Below are 11164 nucleotides of genomic sequence, written 5' to 3' on the forward strand. Positions count from 1 at the left end.
AACAATGTTATTCATACATATAGATATTGTATTTAGTCAACAATGTCTTAAATTGTTTCAGAAATGAATTCCCAAATGAAAGCTGTTAATTTTTATATGTGATCCTGGAACACAAAACCAATCATAAGGGTACAATTTTTTTAAAATGAAAATACATCAACTGAAAGCTGAATAAACATGCTTTCCATTGGTGTATGGTTGTGATAGGACAATATTTGTCCAATTAAAAAATCTGAAAGGGTGCAAAAAAATCTAATAAATAAATCAATAATAAAAAAAATCTAAATAGTCATGTAAATTAAGTTTTTAGCAATGCACATTACTAATCAAAAATTTAAATGTAAAATTTTGATATATTTTCGATATGAAAATATTTTCATGAAGCTTTACTTGATAACCTATCCTAATGATTTTGGCACAGAATAATTTTTTTTGACCCACACAATGCATTGTGAGCTATTGCTACAAATATACCCTAGCTACTCATGACAGGCTTTGTGGTCCAGGGTCACAATAAAGAGTTCAATAATCATGTTTTTATTATTTCTTCATTCTTTTATTGTGTTTTACTGTGCTAGTTAGTCGTATTTTTTAACCTATCCAAAATAACCCAACTGCAGTTTGACTGAGATTAACTGGAATGCGCAATAATAATAATAATTTTAAAAATGGTTAAAAACAGGGTTAACTGTTTTGCAAATAAACGAAATAAAATCAGATATTACGTGGGCTACTTTCAAGTAATTTTGCACGAACGAAATCCGTACCTGTAATTAAATATTTATTACATGATTGATTTATTAGTGCTGACGTTTCTCCTACAGATCTTGGAGCGTCTGATCCCGCAAACCAATTAATATTCACGTACCAACATAACGTCTGCTTCTCAACAAATCAGTTTACTTGACAAGCTTCGTGCAAGCTAATTAATATTCATGAGTCAAACGCCGCTTAAGGATTAGCGAGCGCGCGGTCGGCGTTAGAAGAGCAGACGCACGCAAAGCTCGCCGATATTTAGTAACAAGAACACTTTCATGGACGCTCGTTATCCGAACGTTCCTGAAGAGAAGCCGGCTGCAGTCGTCAAGCAACTTCGTTCACAAGGAACCCTGCTTTCTCAAGGACTACTCTTTGCCGTCGCGTTTTTGTTCTGGACTCGTTCTTAAAGTGGAAGACGTTATTTTGCTATTTGTTCCCCAAAGTTATGTCCGTTATTCTGTTCGCTTTATTTTTCCATTGCTTTGGAATATAAGGAAGCCGTTTAAAAAAACAAACAAACAAAAAAAAAACTTTTGGGATTTATTTGCCTTTTTAAATGCTTTGATCTGCACTTTGGCGGTTGCGAAGGAACATTTCAAACTTTTCTCGTTGTGTGTGTGTGTGTGCGTGAAATGTCTACACTGTTGCTTTTCTAACCGAAGCTTGGAGCTGGAGCTGTTTATAGCATCACTATCACATAACGTTGCATTTGGACGCACATGTGTTTTTTAGATCATAGACAGTAAGCGGCACTTGAACCCTGCGATGCATAAGTTCTGCCTGACCGTACTGCTCGTGCTGCGCGGACTCATCATCTGCGTCTGTTCCAGCGATGAACCACATCACCCCGGGCTGTACAAGGACGCGACTGCGACCCCGACAGGCACGTGTGCATCACCAAACATGTGCAGAAACTATCAAATCGTTCGATAAACCTCTAGGATGCACGAAACTTGCAGGAAATGGTATCGCAAATGTTTACTGGATTGCCCTTCTGTCCATTTTTCATCACAGATCCATGTCTGCAAGTGATCCCTCCGTGTATGACAGAGGCTGATCGCTTCAGCCTGGAGGCTCTTCAGCACATCCACAGAGAGATGGACGATGATCAGGATGGAGGCATTGAGGTGGAGAGCGTTGAGGTAATCGGCTTTCGAAGATGTTCACAAAGACACAATGGAGAGAGAAGTTTCCTCACACCTAATGTGAATCCTGCAGGGTTTCACACCCCAACCCGATGAAGTTTCAAGTGAAATTTGCATTAAAATAGATCAGTTGAAACAGCTGATTCAATATTTTACATGTATTAAGAATAACTTTCAAAGATATTAAAAGATATCATTCCAAAGGCATAATGCAGTTAACTAAATAAATATATGATCTGCATGTCAAATTTGACACACTTGTTTTTTTAGAAATTTAGAAATTAAGACATACATTTTTAAAAAAGGAATTTTAGTTGTAATGTAAAATATATTTTACCCTTCTTAAATATTTAAATCATTTTACAGTGAAATTTAACAAGAATAATATTTTTATTTTTGGTTTTATATTAAATAATAGCAGTAATTATTATAATTCTTCTTCTTCATCATTGCTATTATTAGTAGTACACAGCCAACATAATAACAAAATTTCATCCAAACCGTGCAACCTGCAAACAAACACGGCAGACCTGTATTTTTTTCTGTGAATATTGAAACAAAATATAGACATTTTGACTGCATATAAAATGTAAACTACAGAAATGCATAAAATCCATTATATTCTATATACGCAAACATACAGCCATAGATATATAAATGGACAAACACTTTTCAACTCTACTTAAAATCCTAACCATGATATGTTTAATTATCTTTCCTCTTGCATTACATTTTGTTGCTGCTATTTAAGCAAGTGGGAGTAACATGAATGTATTAGTCTGAGCATGTGGAACATCTAAACTCACACTCAGACTTACAAGCTCAGCTTTACCATTGGTATGTTTATGTGATGTTCGTGTAAGAGCTAAAGTGTTGTGCCAGAGCACCCCTTGAGTTTCTTTCCTGAGCCTGTAGGTCAATTTAGAAACACATGTTTCCACCCAGCACCTAAGACAAACTGTTCAGGCTTGGCAGTGGGGAACATAGCAGAGACGGATGAGTTTCTAAGTAATGTCCTGAACTACGTCCGTGTCTCTGGTATTGGGTTACTTTTCCTCGTCGCTATAGATATGGCTTAGGTAAGATCGAAGCAACAAAGAAGCCTGGAATCATGTGGTGCATCTGATTACAGCAGAGACGGATACGAAACACCTTCGCAGACACTTAAGCTCTTTTGATCTCGAATGTTTACTCAGCTGTTGTTTTAAATATGTCACTGCATATGTAGGATTTGAATCAATTGGACTCGGGTCCACATCTCTTATTTGTTTCTTACTGTAGTTCATCATTGAAGATATGCAGCAGCAACAACAGACCAACAAACATAGTAAACTCCATCACGAGGACCAGCATATAACTTTGGAGGAGCTTTGGAAGGGCTGGAAATCTTCTGAAGGTAATGGACGGTCTGGCCATGCTTTCAATGTAAAATAGTCACTGTCTTCCTCTCTTTTGGCTTTTTCATTGCTTTCTTTCACTCTGTTAGTTCATAACTGGACTCAGGAGGATGTCTTGAGGTGGTTAAGAGAGTTTGTTGAGTTGCCTCAGTATGAAAAGAGCTTCAAAGAGCTGCGTGTCAATGGGAACACCTTGCCCAGGTGAGACAAATCAAGACTGAACCAAAGAAAATTCAGCCTGGATTTTATTTTTATTTTGTTTGTACAAAGTTTTGATAAGTGCGCTCTCATATCAGCCTCATATTTCATTTTAGTGTTATTTCATAGGTTTTACACTAATTTACACTAGATGTTTTATCAGCATCTAAAATGTAAATGCTCTGCTTGAGAAATGTAAAAATTAATACAAATCCACACATACTATTTATATTGTAAATATAAATCACATATACAGATAATTTATAGATAATTCTCAACAGTTGAACACAAAAAGGCATATGCATTTTTGCTGCTATTTCATTTTCAGTGCACTACTATATCAATATTTTAACAGCAGCAGAAACCAGAGTGAACAGGGTGAGAAAATGTTGCAGTGAATAAATGTGTAAATGTGATATTAATTTTAATATAAAAAAATTATATTAAAATGTATTTTACTGCTGTGATGAAAGCTGAATTTTTAGCAGCCATTACTCCAGGCTTCAAAGTCAAAGGTCTTTCAGAAATACTTCTGGTATGTTGATTTTGCTGCTCAAGAAATATTTTTATTCTTATTAACCTGAAAGTGCTGCTACTTCTTATGATTCTTTGATGAATAGGAAGTTCAAAAGGACAGTATTTACTTCTAAATATAAATAGAGCTTTTTGTAACATTATAAATATCTTTGATCAATTTAATGCATAAGTGCTGAATATAAAAATGTATTTTTACAAAAACTTATTTTGGTGACCCCAAACATTTGAATGGCAGCGTATTTACTAAATCTATTTCTAACCCGATTAAGTGCCATGGCTTAAAGTTTCACACTTTGTATTTACAGGATTGCTTCCCATGAGCCATCATTTATGAGCACATATCTGAAGATACAAGACCAGCAACACAAACAAAAACTCAAGCTCAAAGCCCTGGATGTAGTGCTGTTTGGCCCACCTACACGTATGTATAGACCTAGAATGTAATTATTTATAAATAATCATTTTTCAAACTGTTACAAACTGACACATTCAAGATATGAACATTTCAGTCTCTGATCAACAGAAACTCTTGTTACAATTAATTATGATGTGAAATTGCTACACTAAACAACTTAGATTGTGTGATTCAGACCGTTAATTTAATATTATGCATTGCATGCTTCAATCAAAAATCAGATCATTAATTGACTAAAGCCTCAGTATTATGAATTCTGATTAGACAGTTGTGGCATTTTAAACGCCATTATTAAATATAGTGTAACGTAGTGTATACTGATGTGTATAATTTAAGCATGTGTGACATCAAACATCACTACACTGTGTGAACACACAGCAGAAAGACACTCTGAGAGTGTGAAATATATTCAGTAGATATCCAGTCAGCATGCAAAATAAACACACACGGTCATCACATAATGTTTCAATGGCTGTCTGTCTAATATCCCCATGTACTTTGCTCTAGGACCCCCACACAACTGGATGAAAGACCTGGTTCTGATAGTGTCTGTTGTAATGGGGATTGGTGGATGCTGGTTTGCACGAGTACAGAATAAAGCATCTAAGATTCATATTTCAAAAATGATGAAGGACCTTGAAAGCTTGCAGCAGAGCTGAACAAAGCCTCAGAGACTTACAGGAGCAGTGAGTACATCTTATAGATTTCTGAACGTTCGCATTGAGCAGAATTTAAACTAAAGAGAGTGACACTGAAGAGCATTTTACAGGATCTTACTGCATAAACGTGAATTTCGAATTGAATTTTTTTAAAAGGTTGGAAAAGGCCCAGGAAGAGAAGCGCACAGTGGCGGTAGAGAAGAAGAATCTAGAAGAAAAGATGAGGGATGAGATTCAGGGTGCTCAGGAAGAGGCCAACCGCCTGCACAGACTCCGAGATGGAGCAGTGAGTGAACTAACCCGTCTTCGGTATGCAGAAGAAGAGCTTGAACAGGTGAGGATCTGCATCTCTCAGTGTTAAAAGCTCCTAACAAGACTCTGCAAAACCCCATGGTTCTCTGGGCTCCTCATTACAGGTGCGTGATGCTCTGAAGAGGGCAGAGAAAGACATGCAGTGCCTCTGGTCAGTTCCTGAATCTTTGCAGCTGTGGCTACAGCTCACCCATGAGGTAGAGGTCCAGTACTACAACGTCAAGAAGCAAAGTGCAGAACAACAACTAGTCACGGCTAAAGATGAGGTATTTTGGAGATTATTAAATCTCAAATGTATTATCATGCATGGAATCAAATACACACTGATTCATATTTTCAGGTTTAAACTATTTTGAATTAAAGAAATTGTTCAACCAAAGATTAAAATTTGCTGAAATGTAAATCGATGTAAATTAGTTTGTTTCTTCATCAGAACTTATTCAAAATGATATCACTTGCCCACCAATGGAATCTTGGCAGTGATTATTTTGATGTTTTTATCAGCTTTTTGAACTCTCATTCTGATGGCACCCATTCACTGCATTCATGAGCAGGTGATGATGCTACATTTTCTTCAGATCTGTTCTGATGAAGAAACAAGCTCATGGCCTATACATCTTGGATGCATGAGGTTAAGTGAATTCTAAGCAATTTTTCAGTTTTGTGTGAATGTTCATAACGTTATTATCCTAATGTGTCAGGCTGAGAAGATCAAGAAAAAAGGAGTTCTGTTTTGAGTACGCTACATGTCGCACATAGCTCCTCATTGGATCAAGTGGATCAGAGAATTCTGGAGGCCAAGTAATTTGTTTATTCTCATTTTAAACTTAAGACACTGAATACATAATGTATTTTCAATATGGGTCCGAACACTTTTTGGGCTAGTGCATGTATGCTGAATTTCAAATGTCAAATTTCAAGAAAATATCTGATTCTGAAATATCTGGGTTTACAATGACCAGCATACTGTATGGTTTTTGTTGAAGGAATGCACTAGCAGAGGTGACTGCTTGTCTCTGGGAACGTTTGCACCGCTGGCAGCAGATTGAGAGCTTGTGTGGTTTTCCTGTGATGAAAAATGCAGGACTACCCAGTCTCAACGCTACACTCTACCCTGACCCCAACTGGATGCTAATGCCCCGGTCTGCAATGCAGTCCTATCAAGTGCCTGTTTCGGTGGAGGACATGGAAGAAGAAATACCCCAGATTATACCACAGATTCCTGGTTGGTACTTGGTTTAGTACTTGGTACTTCTCTTTCTTAATTGAATGTGTTTTCTTTCTTCTGTATTTATACATTAAATAAAGTGAGAATAATATGTAAGCTGATCAGATTTTACTTTAATATTATTCAGGACATTTTATGCATAGTATCAAAACGTAGCTTACAACACATTACAGCACTTTTAAAGGGTTAGTACCACGAAAATTAAAATTCTGCCATTAGATATTCACCTTCATGCTGTTTTAAACAAATGTTCCTCTTTGGAACACAACTTCAGATATTTTTTGAATAAAGTCTGAGCTTTCTGAAGTCTGAGAACTCTCATGAATGGTGGCGAAACCGGAAGAGAATAAATTATTTTGTCACATTACGTTTGGTTTTATTTGCACACAAAAGTATTCTCTTAGCTTTATAAATTAATGTTTAACCACTGATGTCACATGTACTGTTTTAACAATATCCTTACTATCTTTTTTGGCCCTTGAGTGTGGTAGTTCCCTTGCCGTCTATCCAGGGTCAGAAGCTCTCTCGGATTTTATCAAAAATATTTTTATCTGAAGATGAACAAAGTCCTTATGGTTTTGGAATGACATGAGTGAGAGGAGTGTGACAGAATTGAAATTTTGGGTGCAATATCTCCTTAAATAATTTCAATGTTAGATTATTAAAAGAGGCATTAATTATTTATATATTTTACTTTTCAGTCACAGTTGCACCACTTAAATGTTCTCCAGCGGTCTCGGGTTAGCTCTCGACGATCTGGGCATATTGTGCCATCACCTGTCATTGTATCACCTGACCCAGACCTCCTTATTCCCATCTGAACTCCACTACGCCGATATGGAGATGAAGAAGAAGAGCATATCAAATTCTCCTCTTGTGAAACAGTATGTCAATGAGGCATTTTGTTCTTTGATTTTGCATTGCTTACAAAATATCAGCTCAGAGATTCTTAAAAAATTCTTTACAATAAATAATCAATATTATCTAATGCATTAGGTATCATGAAATAATATTTATGAATATCTTTTTGGTGAACATTTGCTGAGCGTCCCTCTCTCTGACAGGAGTCTATGGAAACATCTTCAGATACAGATTCTCCGGGTCCTCCATCAGCAGAATGTACAGCACCCTTGATGCCCCACCTCGGAGAAAATATATTTTCTCTGATAAAATGCCTAGAAAGATCTCCTGGATGAACAAGATGGTAATCCATCGCACAAAATCTCAGAGGAGGAGGTGGATGAGTCTTTGATAGTGAACAACACCTCAAGGAAAGTTTGCGAGATGAACTGGAAATTAATAGTCCATCAAGAAAAAACATCTAGAGATGAACTAGAGGCCTCCATGGACCCTCCTAAACAACTGAGTAGAGGAGAAACTGAGGCCAGCCTTGCCTCGAGGAAATTAGCCAGGGATCTATCTTTTGATTCCACAATGAGGTACTACTCTACAGAAAGATATCTCCAGCAGCGATCAGCATGGATAGTCAGAGACAACGATCACTCCAGAGACAGAAAGATCACGTGGACAGCATTTGTAGAGTGATACCGAAAGCAGAACTTGATATAGATATCACAAGTGGAACTAGATATTCAGATGCCTAATGAACACTTCCATCAAACACAAAGAAAACCGGGATCTTCCAACCCAGTATCCAGCGAGGAAGAATGTTTAGGAAAACTCCTTAGATTCCACCTTTGACAGTCCTGTGGAAAGCTCTAAAAAATTTAAGATGTTAGACAAACAGATTCCTCCAAAGACATCCCTTCACGAATGATGGCACAAGATGAATTTGATGTGCCCATGGATTTTGAAACTAAAAATGAGAGATATTTCCATAGGTATTGCTTCAAGGAACATACTGAAAGATGAGTTTGAGAGAAAGCAAGTCATTTAAAAGAGAGAACAGGGATATCCATGTGGAAATTCCCTCCAAAAAAATCTCTCGAGATGATCAAGAAGTATAGCGGAGACCCAAAAATACAACGCATAAAATAGGCGGCTCTGTAGAAACTCCCATTGGTAAAATACAGAGAGAGATGGTGGAGTCTATCTTTGGAGGTTCAAAGGCGCAAGATATCATGGGAGGTTTCTGGTTGCAAACCCAGTGCAGTTTGGCCCGCCAGACCTCACCGTTAGTTCCCTGATGCTCTGGAAACCAGCCTCAGACTCGCTCAGCACACTAGTGTATGGCGGCATTCTAGAAAAGTCCTACGAGAACCCTCTCATGCCTGGTCCTCGGGATCTCAGTCATGCGGCTTCAGTGTCTTCTTCTTCCCAAAGCCTTCTAGGAAATGAAGGTCAATCTGTAAATTCATCTTCTTCAGAATCTGGAGGCAAAGAAAAGGGCAAGAAATCTTCAAAAGCTCAAGAATATATTCAAAAGAAAAAAAGAAAAGGAAAAGATAAAGACTCATAAAAGTCATCAAGAAATAAGATTTCAGACACTTTTAAAGGCCAAATTCTCTAAAACTGGCTTGGAAAGCCGACATAAACTATAACGTGCAAGGTAAACATGCTGAATGGAGTGCCCATGGATTTTCTTGCAAAGATTTTTCCTTGATATGCAGGACCCACTTACAAATGACCCTCAGCTAAATGAGTGCAATGTTGTGAAACAAAGAAGCAGAAATGCCCTTTTTCAAGGTTTTCAAGATTTAGACATTCTGTCAGTAAAGCTCTTGAATGCCATATTCGTGATGTTCATCATTTGAAATAATTTGTGATGACATGGACATGTGAACTTTTTGATGTACTTTTGACTTTCGCATATTAACAGAATATTGTAGCATTGAAGAAGATCACAACAAGCTTGGACTATTTATTTTATTTAAATACATTCTAAAACATTCAGCCAAATGAAACAAAACCAAACCAAATAATTACTAATGGTTAACTAATATACTGTATTTACTACAGGACTAGTAATAATTTATAATTTTTTGTTTTTATCAATTAACTATTTAATATATATATATATATATATATATATATATATATATATATATATATATATATATATATATATATATATATTTTTTTTTTTTTTTACAATTTTGCTAGTTATCCTTAGAATCCCAAGTTTAAAACTGCAATTTAATGAAGGAGAATGACATTTGTATTTAATTATATTTGGTATCAAACACTGATAATTATTTTCCAAAATGTAGTTTACAGACTTTACTAACCTTTAGATGATGGTTTGGACATTTTTGTTGCTGTTAAGTATTTATAAGAAACAAATCCATCAAGACATTCTAACTTTAAACTGTCAATTTCAGCTAAAATACTCCACAATCTAGAGTCCATAATAATTCTCCTCTAGTAAAACATACACACTTACCAACATATTTGTTTAAAATCTGTACCTCTTTCTGATTTATACAAGATGACTTTTCTTCTGGATTTCACTGGAAGCACACCTAAGACCTATTTTTGTTTCCAGAGATCTTGATAAATGGAAGATTTTGGTTGGCTGGATTAAATTACTATATGTAGGATTTAGGCTCTACTAAAAGCATAAAAATACTATGTTTTGCAGATATTGCCAGACCATGTTTTGCTACAGTCAATTATTCTCATTTGAAAACAGGCGTTGAATCTCGGAATGTCAGATTCTGTCTTGGATTTTTGTGAAACTCGCCCTCTGCCAGTTTACCCAATGCGTGTTTGGAACCCTGGGATGCCAGTTGGCGAAGCCAAAACTGTCTTCATTGCATGTCCACTTAAAAAGCTGGCAAATGGAAGAGGGGTCTGAGTAGGAATCTGGCAACATGCATTGGAATCTCAAGTCCCTGAGTAGGGAGGGCCGGAGTGAAAAAGCAGTCTCCAAATGTTTTGAATTTGGACTGCAATACTTTATTTCAAGAAACAATTTCAAATTATCAATCCTACATACAGCACTTTCATTATTTTGTGCCATGACACTCACCCATTGCTCTCTGGACTGTGATGTTGTTTTTCTTCTTCCATGTGTATCTTCCCTTGCCTTTGTTGGATCTTTCCTGGTCTTGCCCTCCTTGTTGTGATTATTAGTTAAGAAAGTAGTCACCACAGAGTGCTTGCCACCTGTTTCAGTTCTCCTTCAGTTGCTTCCGTAACATTTATATCCATTCAGTGTACCCATTGTCTTTGTCAGTGATTAATGTTGCATTAAAGTTACTTTTAATATACTTCTGTGTCTAGCTATGTTAACTACAACCACGATTACACACCAGTTTGAGGCTCTGCATTAGTTTGATCTAATAAGCATTTTCCAGAATCTTTTCAGTGATGCTCACGGAGTTCTTATAAAGTGGTAAGCCATGCTTTTTTTTAACCTGGAAATGTTTCTGAGTAGTTTGTTACAGAAAAAAATAAAAAGCTTGGATAAAGATTTGTAGTTACGGAACCATACTTTACACACATTTATCAGGCTACAGCACAATACGTTAAAGTTAAATACATTCTTACAAAAAACAAGCACACATTTAATGAATTCAGGCCTACAAAAACTATTTGACTTTCACTAAAGA

General features: G+C 36.4%; 1 protein-coding gene across 1 annotated transcript; it reads left to right on the forward strand.

Moving 5' to 3' along the window:
* Window positions 1–978: 978 nt before the first annotated feature.
* On the forward strand, window positions 979–6393 carry stim2a (tromal interaction molecule 2a). The gene is given in 11 exon segments (XM_043228024.1): window positions 979–1642; window positions 1774–1901; window positions 3186–3300; window positions 3391–3502; window positions 4342–4457; window positions 4959–5101; window positions 5103–5137; window positions 5267–5444; window positions 5527–5688; window positions 6124–6136; window positions 6139–6393. Coding segments are annotated over 11 exon segments (1209 nt in total). The 5' UTR covers window positions 979–1524; the 3' UTR covers window positions 6228–6393.
* Window positions 6394–11164: the final 4771 nt, after the last annotated feature.

This window comes from Puntigrus tetrazona, chromosome 1 (assembly GCF_018831695.1).
Source record: "Puntigrus tetrazona isolate hp1 chromosome 1, ASM1883169v1, whole genome shotgun sequence".
NCBI classification, from domain to species: Eukaryota; Metazoa; Chordata; class Actinopteri; order Cypriniformes; family Cyprinidae; genus Puntigrus; species Puntigrus tetrazona.